The 20,766-nt window shown below is 35.8% G+C and overlaps 1 protein-coding gene across 1 annotated transcript; it reads left to right on the top strand.

The window, feature by feature from the left end:
• Window positions 1-11,351: 11,351 nt before the first annotated feature.
• On the top strand, window positions 11,352-20,416 carry LOC141623747 (uncharacterized). The gene is made up of 8 exons (XM_074439901.1): window positions 11,352-11,778; window positions 11,882-12,448; window positions 14,727-15,376; window positions 17,555-17,651; window positions 17,764-17,817; window positions 17,929-18,020; window positions 18,886-19,076; window positions 19,665-20,416. The coding sequence occupies exons 1-8, from the start codon at window positions 11,560-11,562 to the stop codon at window positions 20,279-20,281; spliced, it is 2,487 nt and encodes an 828-aa protein (XP_074296002.1). The 5' UTR covers window positions 11,352-11,559; the 3' UTR covers window positions 20,282-20,416.
• Window positions 20,417-20,766: the final 350 nt, after the last annotated feature.

Below are 20,766 nucleotides of genomic sequence, written 5' to 3'. Positions count from 1 at the left end.
ATTTTCCTTCACATTCATGTTCTCACTCATAGCATGAATCTTACCAAGTACACATCAAGGTTCTCGACCTTGGTTTTGGTTCTTTAACTTGAAAGAACTCTTTTATCGCTCATCTCATAACGAACGAATTTGCGATGAATAATACAACTTGTACTGATCAAGTGTTCCATCCACACATAATGCACTAGGTATATGTTTTGTAGAATCTTGTAACAATTTACAAGATTATTCAGCTTAGCACTTCTCACAAGTCCTAGCTTTACTAGGAAAGATTGTTTTTGAATAACTTCTTATTCAACCAAGCATCTTTCCAAATCTTCTCATTTCTCTTTCTAGCTCGAAAGTTTTAGGATTCTCATAAATCCTTACATGTGTTCGGATTTCATATATATGTGCAACCTATTGTCACATAATCGAGTATTCCGTCAAACACCGAAATCGCTCATCGGATTCTACTCGAGAATTCATGACGTTTCTATTATGGCTCACCAACCAATCATCATGCTCTTATGCATATGATTCAAAATTGGACATGTACACGATTATTCTAATGGCGGAAACATTAGTTACTGATAATCATGAGATCAACCGTTCTCAGGTTCAATGAACTACCATGACTGCTAATGGTAATTCCATTTTCATTCATATGAATATCCTATGTATATGTTGATACGATGTGTATCTCTTTAATACTAATCCAACATCCCATGATGTAATTGGATTCATCATTGTCCATTTTCATCCAGAATTGAAAACTCAAAAGCTTCTTTATGAAAGAAGGTATTAGCTCGTCATTCTTTAATGAGTAATGAGTTTTATACATTCAAGGATGATAGCTCCCACTAAATTCCATGTCTTCACATGAGAATTTCCTAACTCCCACTCAATTCAACATGTTTCGAAATTGACTTCTCAATCGAAATTTGTCAAAGATATAAATATAAATTGCTTTGCCAAGTTACTAGGATAAAACCATATATGTTCCCATCATATCCTTTCAAAAAGCCTATTTTGAAGTGGTCTCATCTCAACCTTACGGAAAGAGATTTTTAAATCTCTAACACACTCATGTCATAATGATGTGTAGTAATGTCATTATTCAAATATAAACAATATCTAGAATACGTCCTTCGGAATACTCTTTCGGAAGGAGGATTAACCATTTCCTAGCAAGGTTAAGCAATGACATTTGCGTGGTTAAAATGTTGGCTATTGAAGATATCGGAATATCAATCTTTGCAACTTAATCTTGATCATAACTAGTATGTTACTTTGATTCATTTAGGCTCTTAAGTAAAACTCATGATTGAAACTATTTGGTCAAAATTTATCATATAGAACTTAGTCAAAACTTGTTAAGACTTTACATTAGTCATTTTTATCCAAAACTTCTTTTGGTCTCCTCGTGTAGTTATTTTGAGAATTTTACTCTTATGATTACTACACTTGGTCTCATTAGTTATATAGAACTAACTTGAGACCATAGATCTCATCTATTTGGTATACTATGTAAATAGATATACCTTTATTCAAATCATTTTCTCTTGTGTAGATCTACATTTACACAAGTACACAATTTTATCTTGCCTTGTGTGTTGTGTCCTCATTTTTCTCCCACTCTATCTTTAGAATAAATACACTATATATTCAAAGATAGCATATGAGACACTAATCAATGATGTTGAAGTATAAGGAGAACTATCTCATAGACAGACTAATATTAATTGATTTTATGTGTGTACTTGGTGATTGACATACCTTTAAGAGAGTTCATAGACTCAAAATCACTTCATAAATGATCATACACAAGCCTTAAGCATGTGGACATATAATGAAACCCGTCATTATAATTGTCTATTAGATCACCTTTAAGTGAATGATCTTATGTTTCAAAACGCAAGCATTTAAAGATGAATTTTAGAACATTAAAAGGATAAATGATAAAACGGGTGACTTGGGTTGCAAACCAAGTCACTATCATCCAAAATACAACTCATTATCCAAAATACTTTTCCATGTCGAACACGGAAACTCAAAGTTCTAGAATCCAAAACATAACTTAAAATAAGACAATGAAAAACAAAGCTCCATAAAAGCTATCCTTAGCTTCTCCATGGTTTCTCATGCTTGTTTTTCTTTTCCCTTGTCTTTGCTTGGTGGAGGCCCTATTTACAATAAAAAGGGAGATACATTATCACAACTTTGCATCATAATACCATAGTTGAATTTAGAAACATAAAAGAAGGTTAGTCATTTACCTACCGGAGTGATCTTTCCAGCTTTGATATCACCAAGGTATTTGGAACAATTCCTCTTCCAATGTCCCATGCCATTACAATAATGGCATTTGTCAAGAGGACCCTTCTTGACTTTGGAGGTGCTAGCTTCACAAGACTTAGCTTTGGTGAATGTGGGAGCTTGCTTTTTACCCTTTCTCCCATTCTTCTTGAACTTCCCCTTACTCTTTGTGCTTATGTTAAGCACATCCTTGGGAGGGTTCACATTTAACCCCATGTCCCTCTCGGCTTGCACAAGTAACTTGTGCAACTCCTCAAGAGACACATCCTTGTCTTGCATGTTGAAATTCACCCGGAATTGCACATATGCCTTGACTTTAGACAAGGAGTGTAGAATCCTATCTACGATGAGTTCTTTGGGGATTTCAACCTTTTGAATTTTCAAGGTCTCGACAAGCTCCATGAGTTTGAGCACATGAGGGCTAACCTTTTGGCCCTCTTTGAAGTCGAGATCAAAGAATGCCGCGGCCGTCTCATATTGGACGATCCGCGGAGTTTGTGAAAACATGGTCACAAGTTTGGAGTAAATCTCATTAGCATTGCCCATTTTGAAGGCTCTCCTTTGGAGTTCCGCCTCCATCGCAAATATTAATACATTTTTCATTGCGGCGGACTCCTTTTGGTAAGTCTCATAGGCTTCCCTCGTGGCCGCGGTGGACCTAGTGGAGGGTTCGGGTGGAGAGGCCTCGGTAAGGTAACGAAGCTTGTCGTCACCTTCGGCGGCTAGTTTGAGTTGGGCATCCCATTCGGAGAAATTTGACCCATTCTTTTCAAGTTTACATCGATCCATAAAGGATCGGAGCCAAGATGAAGTAGCGAGTGGTGTAGCATTAGGAGTTGGTGTTGCCATTTGTTATGGAAAAAGAAGTGGTCTACAAAACAAAATATAAGGAGTAAAACAATTGTCGTTTTAATTATACTCGTAAAAATGAATGATTTAAACAAGTTTTATGCATTTTTCTAGTGACCTCTACCCAACTAGAATAAATGATTCCAAGACCCAAATTCATATCGACTTAGGCACGGTATGGCCGATGAAACCTTTATCAATATAACTCGGTGGATTAACATTTTAATCGATTCTACTTTTAGAACTCTTGGTCGATAAAATTACTCTAATAATTATCTATAGCCCGGAACACATGCAACTACGGTCGCGAATACTTCCGTTGAGCTCAATCCAAATTTCGAATAAATGTGTCCATTATCCAAATCCACATCAACTTGGGCACGGTATGGCCGATGAAACCCTCATTAACATGAACTCGGTGGATTAACACTCATCACCCACTTCCCCTACGTAACAAGGTTTGTACCCCTTAGGGGCCGAGTGCACTCCCTCGAAATAGGTTTTCATGGTTTCTACTATTTGGTAAGGCTATGTCTCAATTAATTGTTTTAGCGAGAGGTCATGTCAATTTATTATCTATCACGTTTTAAGTGAACTAAAGCGGTGAACTACGATAATTCGAATTGACACGGTCGATAAACTCGATAAAAGAAGACTATGCATGTTTAGTTATGGCGATTTAGCGATGCATGTGACATAAAATAAAATGCAAGCATAAAAGTAAATAAATCCTAGTATGGCCTTTCCTAAAATAGAAAAACTATTATTCTATTACATATTCGGAAACCAACTCCATTGGTCCCTTGAACTTCGGTTGTGGCACGCATCTCGATGTAACACCGTCTTTATGTATCGCCATTCTTGAAGAAATCCGTCTTTAGGAACTCCGGAATGAATAAAATTACATAATAAATTACATAATTTCCTATTATACATTTGTAACTAAAATAAAATAAATCTATTAAATTACAAAACGGTGATACGAGATCACAATAAAATTACAACCGAATCGATATTCCCATACATTTCGGGAAATACCAATTAAAATCTAAGGCCATACTAAGTAAAATTACATAATTCAAAATTACATAAATTAAAATTATGACAATCATAAAGAAAATGCAGCATTATAATATGTATGAACATGCTCAATTTTTTATGCTAAATCGCCTTTTAATTAGCCAATATCGTATATTACTCGGTTTTTTCAGTTTGCGTGATTTCAACATTTTATAATCACAAAAATACATAAACTCATATTTATGCATAAGTTAATTACCCTAACCTCTTAGGACTCAAAATATAGTCTTCACTAATAATTTGACCATAATTAACCTTTATTTATAAAATTGTTCAAAAATGGACCAAAAATTACAAAAATAAGCCATTAAACTTCAAATAAATCTAAAAATTTCAAATAAATTCAAAATTTGAAATTTAAATTCATGAACATTCTGGAAAAATCCATGACACTCATAATGTTCAAAATCTTAGGTTAAAAATTTCGAAATTTTCCCGGAAAAACAATGTTGCGGTTTATCAATTTATAATAAAATAATCATAAAAACATGGAAAAATTATTTTCATTAACTTTTCAATTTTAGATCTGAAAAATATAATAAAATGCAACATTAGACGTTTTTCCTAAGTCATAGATTATGTTTTATTAATTTTTCACTAATAATGTCACTATTTATGCTATTTTTCTTCAAAAATTCATAAATCATGCTAATAGACTTCTTTATAGCCAATTATTTTACACACATCTTGTAAAATTGCATGTGACAACATATTAATTTTCTATGACCAGATTCGAAATTTAACTCATATTAACCTATTTTTCTCTTAAATCCGAATTTAATAATGAAAAATTCATTTTTCGAGCATAACAAGTCCAAAAATTATGAAAATTTACAGGTTATCTCAAAATAATATATGTAACAACATATCCAAAAACCAAGTAAAAATTCGAAGTATAGCTATTTTTAGACCAAAAATGACATTTTTACTCATAAAATCACATTTAAATGCCATTATTGTAAATTATGAACAATAAAAATCCGAAAAATTAACCAAAATATCCTAAAACACTTTAGGACCAGAAATATTAACATGCATGTAATAATTTCGTGATATATCATAATAACACAAATTTTACAAGTTTTATTTTGTTATTCATATAACTCGGAAAAACTTTTAACCAATTTGCATGCAAACAACCGTGGCTCTTGATACCGATTGAAGGAAATGTAGATTCATATACATGTTAACATACTCTTATATGTCAAAATAATTTGTCATAAAATTAATTACGGATCTTATGCATGCAAACAATAATATAAATAGAGGAGAAATTATGTCCTTACATAGTAGATTTCGGCTATTAGGGCACAAGAGAGATCACCTTTCTCTTCTTGTTCTTGAGCTTTTCAATGGAAGAACAAAGATCTAAGTGTAAGATCTCTCCCTATGTATTATACCCAAGGCTCCTCTTAATATAATTAATATTACAAATACTAGTTATAATATTAATCAAAGGTAGAAAATTGAACCAAAACTTTTATAAAACACTTATTTGTTTCGGTTTTTAAGAGAGAAGAAGAGAGGATTTTATCTCACTAGAAATCTCTATATTTGATGATGGAATAGAATGAATAATAATCTACAACATTTTGTATATTATTGGGTAAAATTATAAGAAAAACAATGATGAAATTTGCTTCCCCAAAACCGTGTAAGAGGAGCTTTAGGGTGAGCCAATGCATGGAGAAATTGTTCTTCACAAGGAACAATAGGCTTGCATGGCTAGGTTTCCTTTTAATCATTGTGTTTTCCACTAATTACAAGCAACATATAATTAGTACAAACCCTTCTAATTTTCGGCCCATTCTATAATATGGATTCCATATTATTTTTGTCAATTGTCTATATGTTACATGTCACATGTCACATATATTTGTTATGTATTTTTAACATATTAAAAATCAACGTATTAATAAAAATACGTCACATACAAAAATTGACTTAGTAATTTCATATTTACTTGTGCCAAAATTTTACCAATTTATAAATCACAACTGATTGTATTTATAACAATTCATTCAATTTAATTGTTACATTAAACAATTATTTCATCCGAGTAATGATACAATTCAATTACTCAGACCGTATCTTATTTAATCACATTTCAATATGATACGTAAATTTTACTTCCAAAATCGTCCGTCAATTTTCAAGTAATTTAATTAACTCGTAACATTATACGATTAATTAAATAATCAATTAAGAGTGTTGCCCTTTAGGTATGACCTAGGGGGTCAACTGATCACCACCGTCACACGATAAAGAATGTCAAACTCTAGTCGACCAATCATTACCGATATATGTTGACCGGTTGACATAACAATATTACTTCCCAATTGTATTCATTTTAATGAGACTTAAACATGTGATCATCATGATCAACAGTCGTGATCGCATTATTGTCGGAGGACACATATTCCAACAAAACCGTCACAATATTTTTATATTCCCAGCAAGGATCCTTTGAACACAGTTCACGAGCTCATTCCTTTATATCATTAGGATTTCGCTTGCAACAACCGAGCAGATTTCCGGCGATGTTTAGAACACACCTTTATCAATACCTTTATATGCCCAACGAGAGTTCATTATAGCCAGTGTACTTCTCGAGAAGCGGAGTTTGTTTGGAAGCAGACACAAGCAAATTTCCCCCAGGAATGATTCAACCCAACAGAGTCATCCATATATTTCCCTAGCAATATTTCGCAGTGTTGCTCATGACGATCAAGATGTTCCTAATCGTCAATGTATACCTCTCCAGCGATATTTTGCAGTGTTGTTGACAATCAAGACTTTATATGTTCCCCAAGCGAGATTTCGTTGTCATTCGCAGCCCACGAATTTCTCAGAAGCAGAGTTTGCTTGAGACCGACGCAAGCAGATTCTCCAGCAGTTTCTCCCAATGTCATGCTGCCTTCAGAATTAGCCTTCAGAAATGTCAAGAAATTTCTTCAGACCAAAAGTTTCGCCAAAACGCCTTCAGTCCCGTTTCACCCAGGAGTCTCCCAGGTATGGTTTCTCCTTATGGCTAGCGAGCTTCCTTACGTAGTCTAATGGATTTTAAACGACCCTCCCCGATAGTCGACATACTCTAAAATATTCTCGACGACAGGTCCTTGGCTCAGACCCCTTGAGCCGCCTTGCGTCGCCATAGTCGTCAGGTTGTAATATTCGATTGACCTGATGGCTATACTTTGACTTTCGCCTTTTCCAACCCTCAGTCAAAGTGGGAGCTCTGTAGATACCTCATTTCTACACCTCCCGCCAACCACCCAGTGATGATTGGGCCGCATGTTTGATACGCGAAACGATTTATGACAGTCCATAAGTTTATCGTCAGGTGATAGCTCAAATACTTGAGTCTACCCCGTAGTCGTCATCTATGCACCGATACGGTCGTTTTGACAGTAATTAGAATTCATTTGGAGTCCGGGTCAAAAACCGCTTCATTTTCTAAGAAACCGTTTAAAATGCCGAGTCGGAATGTTCTAGATTATTCCAGATATTTATTCCCAAATCAAATTTTATATCTTTTGGTAAAATATCTTCCGTATGTCATATTTTACGGAATAAGGAAGTATAGATCTACCGCAATTCCATAACAGAAACGCGGAAATCTTTCTTCCGGAGGAGGAAACCTCTGGGGAAATGACGCGGCAGATGTTGCGCCTCTTGGAAGAACCGCAGCAGCTGCTGCGCCTCTTCCCCAGCCCTGTTTGGCTGTTTACGGAATATTTCCGTGATTTCTTTCCAAAGTTTGTGCCATTCCAAAACTCTTTACATTTTTTTGGTATAAATAGAGACCTCCAGTCCTCATATTTTTCACGCGAGTGTCCGCCCTTCTCTTCTCCCTTTGCATTCTAGACCTTGCTCTAAGCTTTCGACGCCTACGTGCTTGATCAGTCAACCACGTAAGCTCAGATCATTCTGAGTACCAGTCACGTTGTATGACCGACCAATTTGACCACTACACATCAATCAATTAATCTAAAATCCTCTAACGAGGGCACTTTCTACATGCAATCGAGTCGAGTAATCACTAACGTTAACTTAGTTAATCTCGTTTCGTCAAACATGTAAGTCTGAGGGTGTAAATCCCACTTTTAATTTATTTTTTTATTTTTGTACCAATTAATGTAAGGTTTGCGTCAAAAGTATACTCAAAACAATTCTAAACAAAACCCTTTTGTAAAATCGTTTTTTACAAAACAGCGGAAATCAGGCGTTAAGAAGAAACGCAGCAGCAGCTGCACCTCTTCGAAGAGTCGCGCGTATGCTGCACCTCTTCAAGAGTCGCACAGTATCTTTGCGCCTCTTCCAATGGTCGCTTGCTCCTGCTCTTCTTCTTCTTCCTCGGGTTTCCATTGTTTTGCCTTTTTCGTCTTATTTTCTTATTTCCTTTCATCCTTCAGTACATAAACATCTTTTAATAATTCTCTTTTAATCACAACGCTTTATAAAGACCTAAATCCCTTATAATTCGATATTTGCGGGTTTTCGTCGCTAAATCAAACCCGGATTTTAGGAACTCGATTTGTCCATATCAAGTTTCTGGGATTCGTATTTTGTACATGCTTTTTATATGCTGTTTTGTTTGTTTTCCAACCGTCTTAAACCCAAGTTTGGTTAATAAATTAATTTCGACACCATAAACAAATCTAACTCGTTTTAATTCGTTTTAATTCGTTTTTCTTATCGCTTTTATGACATTTTTAGATGTACATAACCTGCTAAATCATTTTTACTCGAGTTCCCAATCAATAATTGCTCTTAAACTTATCAACGAACATTAACGGATTGCGGTTCTGACTTCACAGGCAGAGCTCAACTCCAGAACAGACGCAGGAGGAGCTGCGCCTATTCCAAGGGATGCAGCAGATGTTGCGCCTGTTCTGAGGTGATTTCTGTCCCTGGACTCGTTTTCGCCTTGACGTAGTCTCTAATTACGTGTTTCATTAACTAATAATCGTAATATCGCCCCTAATCTGACCTATTTTATCGCTTTAATTTCTACCCGTTTATTTTTTCCCTCTACTTTCATCTTCAAAATTCCGTTTTAAGTGTATTTTTGATGTAAATCAATTAAACCATTGTAATTTTAATTATTGTAATTTATTTACAGTTTGTTTATTCGCTCTTGTATGATTTATTTCCTTGTCTTTCACATTTAATCGATCTAACTCTCAAATTCGACCTAAATTGTTTGCTAAAATTATGTGTTAACCGACATAGTTTAATCTCACATGCTATGTTTAATTTGTGAATGTTGCATTGCATACATATAATCGATGACATATCAACTATGAACGATTTCCCTAATCATTAGTAGAGGCCGTTATCGAGGCGGGCGGGATTAGGTGTTCAGTAAAAGGACTTCCTAATACGTACCCTCATCCCTTACTCCAGATCTCTGTGAACATCCGTGTTCATTGGCATCCACGAGAGTCATTCTAGACATAGAATGCTAAGGGTAACGATTTTTTAATGTTCATGTCATTACTTTGTGTCTTGACATGGCACGAGGTATTCGAACGGTTCCAATTTCCCATAAAATTGGTGGCGACTCCACAAATGCACGCTTTATTTCAAGCGCCTTCCGCGCGCGCCGCGGCGTGGCCCATGTTCACATTTCCTCAAAAATTTTTGTTGATTTTCAGTTGAGATGATTTCATTTGCTTAATAATATGATGTATTTTTTTGAAATCTAAATTTAAATTATTGTAAATTAATCTTATCATGTAAACATTGCGGTTTTAAGACTTGTAAATTATCGCAGGAATGGAATTATCTTTTCGAGATAGACAAAACTAAATTGAGGCGGGCTCTATTATGCATTACAAAACCGAATCAAATCCGGTTTCCGAAATCTGGATATCCATATTATCGTATTCCAGATTTATGGATATCCGAATTATTCGGACCAGATATGAATCCCAAAATTCATAATTTTAAAACTGGATATCTGATCCGGTTTTGAAATCTTGATCGGATATCCGGTTTTGCTCAGCCCTAGTACATACCATACACTATCCTACTATTTAATACTTACCCAACACCTTGACCGTCAAACCCACATGCTCCATTTACCGCCCCATTTCCCAAATATGATATACCAGTATTGGCGCCCTGCCCTGCCCACGCTACCTCTATTTGGAATTAAAATTTATTTTCAATTAAGTAAAACAACTTTAGAGTTGCATAACTCATAAATTTATCATTAATATATTTTTCTGACATATCTTAAAATTACGATGAAATAAATTATGAGACAAATTCACTACTCTCGCTATTAAATTTTTTTAGCTAAATCGATGAGTTAGCTAATATTCATATATACTTTCTTTGTTGTTAGTATTGTTACTTTTATTATATTTGTTATTACTACTGTTACTTTTACTACTCCCGCCGTAATTATTGTTATTTTCACTATTACCGCATTAATATTTACATTGAAGCCCCTTGGTCAGGTATATCACACAACGCTATAAATTAAGACTATATAGTATAATTAATTTGTATAAATTTATTTAATTACATTGAAATCCCTTAGTTTCTGAATTATATATATAATACTCCCTCCTATTCACTATAATATTCCCTTTGTTCGTGGGCACGAGTATTAAGGCGAGAAATAAAATAAGAGTAAAAGAAAGAGTTGAGTGAGATTTGGTGATAGGAGAGAGAAATTAATAATTAGGAGTTAAATAAGGAATTGTGGGGCCAAAACATTAAGGAAAATAATAAAATAGGAGTAAAGAGTTGGGTGAGGTTTGGTGATAGGAGGGAGATATAAATAAAATAAGAGTAAAAATTTCTAAAAATAGAAAGAAGAAAAAAACATAAATAATCCATTTTAAAAAATAAGAAGATTAGAGTAAACACAAATTCTCATTATAGACGGACACTATCCGTCTATACGTATAGACGGATATCATTTTCCCTCACAAAATACCCATTTGTCATAAAGTGGAAAGCACATGGGAGTGCCCCACCTTGTCCCCCTACCCATTTTATTAGAGGTCTTTACCCGTCTGTTCGCCCTACCCATCTATACCAAGACCTATTGTAGAGTAAATAGGAGGGAGTATTCCTTTATATCATACCCGTTTTCAAGTACAGACGGATATCATCAACATAAACGAGAATTTGTGCACGATTATTGAGCCCCTCCCCCGTCAATCAAGTCCAACTCTCTAAAAAGTTGTCAATACTCAGGAACCAAAAACTCGTAAAATCAAGTGCTTAAATCACTTCCTAGGCCACATGTAATCATCATCCACAATTCTAGAGTGAAATTTAAGTTGGCAACAATTTCACTTAAAACTCACAATGATGGCTTCTTCAATTCCAGTTACTAATTTCATTTTTCATAAAAACTCAATTTCAAACCCGAGAAGAAGAAATTCAAGGCTATCTAGTAGTAGCTGCAGTTTCAATACCGATTATCGTAATTTGAAGTTGTTTAGCACCCGAAAGGGTGATTTCCTTTTGGTCCTTTGTAGGCTCAGTCGTGAAACTGATTCTGGGGCTCAACCTTCCATTGTTCCCGTAAGTTGTAAATTTGTTGCAGTATATTTCCTTTTTTTTTTTTTTTTTTTTAATTGATGAGATATCGTTACCGACTACCGTCACCGTTTTTAATGGATTTCAGGATGTAAACTCTTCATTTACTACTTTGTCAAGCACTAGTGAAACCTATGTGCCAGTGATGGTTAGAATGCTGGGCCTGGACAATGATCCCCGTGACCGAGAACAGGCTGTTATTGCGCTCTGGAAATATTCACTTGGAGGAAAGAATTATGTTGATAATATTATGAAGTTTCGTGGATGTGTTAATCTCATTGTAAATCTTCTGACGTCTCGATCAAACCGTTCCTGTGAAGCAGCTGCCGGTCTTTTACGAATGATATCTACAGTTAATTCATACAGAGATACAGTGGCAGAAAGTGGGGCTATAGAGGAGACAACTGCTTTACTTAGGAGGCCTTCTTTGACTTCTGAGGTGAAAGAACAAAGTCTCAGCATGCTGTGGAACTTGTCTGCAGATGACAAGGTCGGACTAAAAATAGCAAACCCATCTCTTTTGCCTTTACTTGTAAAATGTTTGGACGACAAGGATATGAAGACTGCTGAGGCAGCTGGTGGCGTGTTGGCAAACTTGGCCTTGAACACCTCTAATCATAAGATCTTGGTTGAAGTAGGAGTTATTCCTAAATTGGTAAGAGTTCCCTTCATTTTTGGTGTATGAGCTATTCTTCATATTCATGTTACCTGTAGTTCTGTCTTGAAATTGCTATTTATGACCGAGTCTAAATGTAGGAATGCATATACATATACTTGGTTACGGGTACGAGTTTTCTAAGCTCAGATGCTGTAATTGGGGTCACACTAGTAGGTGGATCCTCAGTAGAATAGTACATGTCTTGAGTTAAATGTTGCCCTTTGAGTTAGATGGTCACCCTTTGTTCACATAATGAAGTTGGAGAGCTTTAGATTGTTACCCTTTTCGTTAGATAGATGAGTTTGGAGGGAAAGAAAGTTAGATAGTTACCCTTTGTTTAAATGGATAAATTTTGGAGGAAAGGGTAGTTGAATGGACAAATTAGGGGTTAGATGTGTGTCACAAGGTTGCGCTGATTGTCCTAAGCTTAATACACATCCACTTCACTAAAAATTACTTCAGTTTTTTTCCTTTGCATTTAAAGTTCGCAGCATCTGTTTCGTGGTTGTCTCTGGAGAGTTTCTGCAGTAAGGTGTAACCTATCCATCTCTGTAAATCAATATGTTGCTCCATATCTGTTTATAACATTGGCATTCCAAATAGATGTTCTAGGTGATCAACCCTGGTTTTATGCTCTTCAATCACTCTTTACAGTTTATACTTTTTAGCAATTAAAGCCCACATCTGTTCATAGCACCGGCTTCCCAAAGAGATGTTCTAGGTGATCATATCTTGGTTTTCTTGCCTTTTTGTTCTTCAATCAATCTTTATAGTTTATAGTAATGAATACCCAAATCTGTGGCATTCCAAATAGATGTTCTTAGTGTCCATACCTTGGCATTCTTATTTGCCTTTGCGTTCTTCAGTCGGTCTTTACATTTATGAGACCCACAAATAGACCCTTTTACAGTTTCTTTCACCATTTGCTGCAATGGTGCTCTTCCAAGAGACCTAGTTGTATTCTCGACCTTAATCTTTCAGGAAGATCTCACCTTTGACCAACTTGGAGGATCTCATGACGATCTCACCTTTGACCAGCTTGGAGGATCAGCACTACTCTAAATCGCTCCTTCTGTCCCGGCCGATAGCTTATCTCTTGCTTTTGGCAAAATATCCAACTATCCAAGGAAAGGAGGGAGGGAGGAGGCAGTGAGAGAGAGAGATTTTCAACCAGACAGAAAACAAAATCCTGAACCTGCATATGGAGAAGGCCCACAGTTTTGCTAAAAATGATGAGTACTTGTGTTAGTTTTCAAGCAACAACGTACCAATTATTGAAATAGATAAGTACTGATTGATGCACCGTAAAACAAAAATATATAATCTTGACCGAGACGGAGGGAGTATGAACTGAAAAAAAAATGACTTAGAGGTAGGCAGATTAAAAGGTGGTTGTCTGCCAGAACGATCCTACTACATCAGCCCATGGTCTTAACCCGTATCTAAGTTTTCTCTGTACTCAATAATTCTTTAAGAGATATCTTGATGGAGTTTTCACGTCCAACTAATAAAAGACATGAACAGTACTAAGAGCTGAGCCAATATAAAGTTAATGATGTAAAGAAATAGGAGTGACGATGTGATGCCCTTTTCCCTTTTATCCATTGTTGCCAACAGTGAGTACAGTCATTTTTCAGTTCTTTTTTTTTTTTTTTTTTTTTTTTTTTTTTTTTTTTTTGTAGAAAACATTTCTTTCAGAAGTTTCTCCTGCTTTCTCACTGTTCGCTTATCCTTTATATTATGAAGAGGTTCCTTTTTTTTTTTCAGCCACACCCCTCAGCTAGTAGTGTTTCTCAGGGCTACCGTTTTAGTTTCTTCAAAATTCAAGGTAGTTTTTCTTGTGAAAAATTGGTTCGGTTTTGAAGAAGACCAGAAAATATAATGCTGCAGACATTCTGCACTCGCAACTGTACTATTCTACTATGAAGGTTTGTAGCATGTATCCTAAAAACCATATCCACCCTGCTTTGTTTTTCATGAACTAGTCAATGGTTGTCCCGTTTCAACTGATGGTCAATTGGAGACTAGCTCTGTTATTATGTAGGAGGAAGCTATCTACGTTCTATTACCCTTTACTCTGGTGGAGTTTCTATGAGGGCTTTGGAATTTGGATGATGGTTATAACACTTTACCACGTATGATTTGTGAACCCTTCGACAAAGGGATCGAGCTTGTTGTCATCAATGTTTGTCTTTGAAAGTTTTATCTCTACATGTCTTGTTTGAGGTGATGAACTACTTATGAAAAGTATTACCATATGATTTTCCAATGGCAGGCCAAGTTTTTGACATGTGAAACTGAAGCATCTAAAATTATAAAGAAAGAGGCACGAAATGCTCTGCTTGAGCTTGCTAAAGATAATTATTACAAGATTCTCATCATGGAGGAAGGCTTGGTTCTTGTACCTTTGGTTGGTGCAAGTGCTTATGCTTCTTTTAAGCCAGCCTTGCATTCGTGGCCTTCATTACCCGATGGTACTGAGCTTAGAAGGATTACGAGGAGTTCCTCGAGATATGGTGCTTCTGAGTTACTCATTGGGTTAAATGTGGAAGAAAACAGTGAGAAAATAGACAAATTGAAGATGGATGCAATAGTCGGGCGAACGCAACAACAATTTTTAGCTCGCATCGGGGCCATAGAAAAAGGAGATGAGGGAAAATCAAATGCAAAGTTTTCTACTAGTTCTCATCATACATTGTTGCCGTGGAGAGATGGTATTGCACGTTTGGCTCTGATTCTTGAGTTAGAAGATGAAGTAGCTATCTCGAGAGCTGCAGATGCCATTTCTGCTGCGTCAATAAATGAAACCATACGCATCTCATTCAAGGAAGCAGGAGTTGTGCAGCGTCTAATTTACCTTTTAAGGCACAATAGCACTGCAGTTAAGTCAGCTGTTGCAAATGCACTGGAGAATCTTTCCGTCAGGTATGATGTGGTTTTTTGCACTGCAGCTTTGACATCGTGTTGTTTATACAAGGTCGTTGGTTAGACTCTGTCTGATAATATACTAATCTCATGACATTTTCTTGTTGGGTATTTGAGTTTTGGGGTATAAACAAAAAGATTTGTGTAAGAGAGCTGACTATTTAATTATGAGTTTTGACATCCAGATTTATTCAACGATGTAATATGATTATTTTCAGACCTTAAAGCCTCATCGTTTTAAGAGAGAGTTGAAAATAGACCCATTAACTATGAAACACTATACTTGTACTCTTACAGCTGGTATTGTTTGACTCTGTAACAGAGAAACACTTCTGTGTACAGCTAAGCCCTTTCGTAATGGTATATCACAAAATGTTTGAACTTTGAACTTGTAAAATTTATCTGATTTGTAGAACCCTCTTTGATACACATAGTTAGAAAAGGAAAAAGAGATTATTCCTATATCCTTTTTTGCTATGTACACTGTAGAACATCTTTTGCAGGTAGGGATTTCCCAGTGTAATGTGAAAACGCTGTGAAAAACCTACACAGCTCTTAAGAACAAGAGAAAAAAAGCATCAAAAACGGTTCTTTCAAAATAGGTAGTCCACCAGAGAATGAAATAATCAAATATTGGTCAAAGCAATCATACACTGAGATACTGAGATACAAGATAACACATATTGAGCAATACTATAAATATTCACTTGATCTTTCACCTGCAACATGAGAGTAAGTGAGCACTTTGGAACAAATTTTGGGTGGAAAGAAAGTGTCAACCACAATTTGATAACCGAGTGGAAAGTATTACTAATGAAAAATGGTGAAAAATTTTGAAATCCGAAAGTATTACTAATGAAAAATGTGGAAAGAATAACTCAAGCATATGGGAATGAAATCTCTACCCTGACTCTTACCAATTTGACTCTTTTTCTTATAAGAATCAAAAAATGGCTTGAATTACATAAAATTTAGAAAAAGGGTGTGTGAGAAGCATTTAGTAGGATATTTAATAAACTTGTCTTATTTCTCCAAAATCTTTTGATGTTTTACTTTACAAAATGCTTCAAATTTATAAAAAGCGACAAATATCTCACATTTAGTACTTGTAGGAAACCTTTTTTTTTTTTTAATAAATTATGATTATTTGTATCAGACTCTCCGTACCCATATCCACATTTAGGATAGAGTCCACATCTCCGAACAATTATTGATTTATTTCATGCACGGAGTTCGGCACTCGAATATTTATCCATATTTTGCAGGCATACCTGAGTTTGAGTAACATAGCTGATCACAGAATAGTAGGATCACGAGATTTTAACTCAGATAAGGAAGAGTAGTGAAAAGACATTTCACATTCATCCATTTTAGGTTCTATCATAAAGAGTAGTTGTCTTTGTACGGTTTCTTAGGCCAGAAGGAAGAGAGTAGAATTAGAAGAACTAACCATTTCTACGTTGCATACATGCATTTAAGCTTCTGATGGATATTAGTCATTTTGATATTTGCACTTTTATCTCCCACAGGATGGCATTTCGTGTATGATTGTTTAGAAATTCTCAGGTGAACTACTTTTCACCATAACTCCTGAAAGAAAAAATTGCTTCAAAGGCACGTTACCCGTCTATGCTCGTTAGTGTATGGATATCCTGGTGTGCTTAGTACTTACCTCAGGACAAGAGAGCTTAGATAGCTTGGTGCATTCGGACAGAACTGTCTTTCAATGAAAAAAGTTAGGATGTGAAAGAAGCACACTTCTAAGGTAGCAATGTAGCAGTTATAGATAGGTGGAGGCTCTATTAGGTTGGATGACTCGGACCTGACCATATGTGATCCACTCACATCAGAATCCCACTTAACTTCAATTATTTGCACTTGCATTTAGAAATCCGATTAATTTGGAATAATGCCTGAAGGGGTAAGTAGTTGGTCAACTTTTTTCATTATTTCGTTTGTTTTCATCTGGTGCCTCACTTTGTATTTCTTTTTCTTTCTCTTCCCTGAAATGTCGTATCTTCTTGATGGAATATTGGTTGGCCACAGATGCATATATGAGTCTCAGGGTTGTAAACTAGTCGTTTCTCCCATTACTGATCCTTATAAGCTTTTCATGCTAATAGTTTTTTTTGCTGCTGATAATGCTTGATTTCCATCCATATATTCTCCTTCATGCAGTAATCGTCTTTGCGAGACAATGGAGATGGAGGGTGTTACACAGATATTGATCGATGTGCTGAAAGACTCGGAAACATCTGGAACTTTGATGGAAAAGGTTAGCAGTTATATATGTAACTTTTGCCTTGCATTGATACAGAATTATGTGTGTGCCGTACAATAATTCTTGGGTGCTTCTAACATGATATAGCTTGTACTGTAAACTGCAGAGCGTGAGCATTCTTGCAAGGATATTTGATCCTAACAAGCAGATGAAGTTCAAGGTTAGTTCATACTCATTTAATTTCATTGCTTGTTTTTGTAGCGTACATGTTTGTATCATTTTGTGCAGTTTTACTACGGAGTATTACTTTATGAAAATTCCTTCTTTGCAGTTTAACTATGGTCCTGTCAACGATTCACGAAAATCATCTGATTTGGGAAGCGAAAATGGTGCTTCATTATCAAATGGGAGGACAGTAGACACGTAAGTACTGACTGTATGGAAACATATGCTTCATATTTGAAATGACAAATATATTCTGATTGCTGATCAATAAAAAACCAAATAAAGCCATGTGTAAGACTGTGTGTGTACGAGTCTTTGGTCTAATTTCGAGAGTCAATCGCTCAGTGCACATCCCATTAGAACCACGACTTGAAAATTAGTATTTTTTTTTTGCCTTTACAAGATTCTGATGGCTGGACTGTTGTTGAGGGTAAGACTCCAAATTAAACTTTTTCCCCGCCGTAATTATGTTAACAGCATGGTAAGGAAATTATTTCCGCCTCTAGAGTCACTCTAGTTCCGAAAAGTCCCCTATTTCATGTCATCGCCCTTGCATGCAAACATTAATCATTAAAATTGGTGCTGTACGAAGTTGATTTTTTTGCTTGAAGTTGTTAAATTTGGAGTCTTTTAGGCTACCAGTATATCAAAGAGAATTAGGAGAAGGGACATAAAAGGATTTCGACTAAAAAGATTATTATACCTTTGTCTAATTACGTTTAGACTCTCGTCTTTTCAAATATGTTCTCATATTTTGGGACACTCATTTTAGTAGTTTGATTTGGAATTGAACTAGAACATTTTAATTTCCATAACCGAAATCATGAAATGAAATCAATTTCACTTTTGGAAACACTACCTTCATGTATTTGTTATAATTTTGAATTTATCATTGATAAATAGGTTTTAATTTTAGAATTTCTATTGACATTCATAAGCTTCTTGATCCTTTGTACTCCGTATATAGTTTTGGGTCTAAGGCTTTGTAGTAGTTTGAGACTCTCCAAACTTGAGAAACTATGTCTACTATTTTTCTGTCTACTTAACTTGGAGAAGTTTACAGGAACAATGTGCTGGACTCTGCTCTAGTTGCTCGCCTTGCAACTGTGTTAGAAACTGGATCCTCTTATTTACAAGCACAAGTTGCATCAGTTCTCGAATATATTACCATGGTTGAGCCATGTATGGACACCGTCTTTGCGACACATATGGAATCTGGTTTGTTGGCCGTCTTTCAGCAAAAGTTTCCAAAAGGTATGGGAATTAGCCACTGTGAGACCAGGCTGTATTTGTTTTTCCTTATTAGAGTTCCTCAAGCTTTGAGGTTGATGCAAATTGGATTTTCTTTTTAAGAAAATAAGGCGCAACCTTGTTTGGTGGCTGACCTCAAAATTGAATTCTGAGGTTTGGGTAAATATTAAAGAAAGAAAGTTGTTATGGAAGTGTCGGTGTAAGTGATCGTCACTGTTCTAATAGTGCTCAGAATGTTTATTCCATGATGCCTCCATTGCTTCTTTATTGCGTAAATACTACTCCTTTTGTCACAATCATTTGTTTACCTTTGATTAAAATATTCTCACAAAGAATATAGAAGGTAAATAAATGACTTGAGACAAAGGGAGTATCTATTTTTCGAAATCAATATGCACGGCTGCAGAAGGAATCAATTTTTGCTACCAAGATGGAGACCAAAAACAATATGCAAGACTACAAAAGGAATCCATTTTTGCTACCAAAATGATCAAATCTCTACAACAATAAAGCCTTGGGCGAAAAAGGCTGTTAGTTATATGCATGCCCAACACTGCAGTCTAACTGTTTTTTGCTTTCAACTTGTGGCAGACATGGATGCTGATGAACACCAGGAACCAAATCCTGCATTTCTTGAAGAAGCTGGTCTCGCCATATCAGCAGCTTCAAAGTTACTGACAAAACTGGTAGATTATCCACAGTTCCGTGACACTATTAGTTTCAACAAGTTCACAAATTTACTTCGAAAAATTCTCAAGTCCGATATCCCTCTTCACCACAAAGAATGGGTTGCTGCTTGCTTAGTTAGACTGAGCTCATTCTCCACTCCATTCAAGAATTCAATTACGACAGAGATTACCCTTTACGAGACTATACCCCGTTTGGTTGAACAAATTAAAACTTCACAGGCTGATGGTCAAGAGGCTGCACTAGTTCAACTTAACCGGGTAGTTTCCGAAGGTATCGAGGGTGCGACACAAGCCATTGTGGCTCATGGAGGGGTATTTCCGGTAGTTAAGTTGATAGAGCAGGGAAGTCACCGAACTGTGGAAGCTGGATTAGCTATTCTTTACAACCTTAGCATGGACAGTAATTACCATGCAGCAATATTAGCAGCTGGAGCAGTGCCTGTGCTAACTAGAATGGTGCGGTCACAAGCGTCTTATTCTATGCGAGCGCTTCGTTTGTTGAGGAGCTTGCGTGTTTAGTTATGTAGAGCTTCTGGTAAATTGCCTAGATTAGGTACTTTTTCGTGCACTCTAATGAAGTATTTTCTGTAAAACCATTCAGATTTTCAAACAATAAAGTATGGAATAAACTAAGTGATGTACATTATTTACCAAGGCACTCGGTGGCGAAGTACCAAGTAATCCGAGCTATTTCAAAAAATCTAACAAATTGCAAGACGGAAACAATGAACAAAACATTAATTGCTATTAGCTACACTTTTTATAATTTGCTTGTGCCTCTCATTCAAATTACAACATCTAAGCATCTGCAGCCTCTCATTCATAAGATAATGACATGTTAGTTATAGAAGATTAGAAGAATAACACCAACAATCACTAGGGAGTAACTTGGAGGTTCTCTCGACCACATTAGTTACGGTAAAACAATTAAGTACTTCAGACAATTCAAACGAGTACAACTAAACATATAAATTACTCCCTTCTATTTACAATAAACTTCTCAT

The sequence above is a fragment of the Silene latifolia genome, chromosome X (genome assembly GCF_048544455.1).
Source record: "Silene latifolia isolate original U9 population chromosome X, ASM4854445v1, whole genome shotgun sequence".
In the NCBI taxonomy this organism is placed as follows: domain Eukaryota; kingdom Viridiplantae; phylum Streptophyta; class Magnoliopsida; order Caryophyllales; family Caryophyllaceae; genus Silene; species Silene latifolia.
Note: the sequence above shows the minus strand (reverse complement) of the source record. Positions and strands in the feature narration are given on the sequence as shown.

Excerpts from the sequence above, each read along its gene's own strand:
- LOC141623747 (XM_074439901.1), top strand. The coding sequence starts at position 11,560 with ATGATGGCTTCTTCAATTCCAGTTACTAATTTCATTTTTCATAAAAAC. Across the intron at positions 11,779-11,881 it reads CTCAACCTTCCATTGTTCCC|GATGTAAACTCTTCATTTAC; the intron begins GTAAGTTGTAAA and ends AATGGATTTCAG. Across the intron at positions 19,077-19,664 it reads TCAGCAAAAGTTTCCAAAAG|ACATGGATGCTGATGAACAC; the intron begins GTATGGGAATTA and ends AACTTGTGGCAG.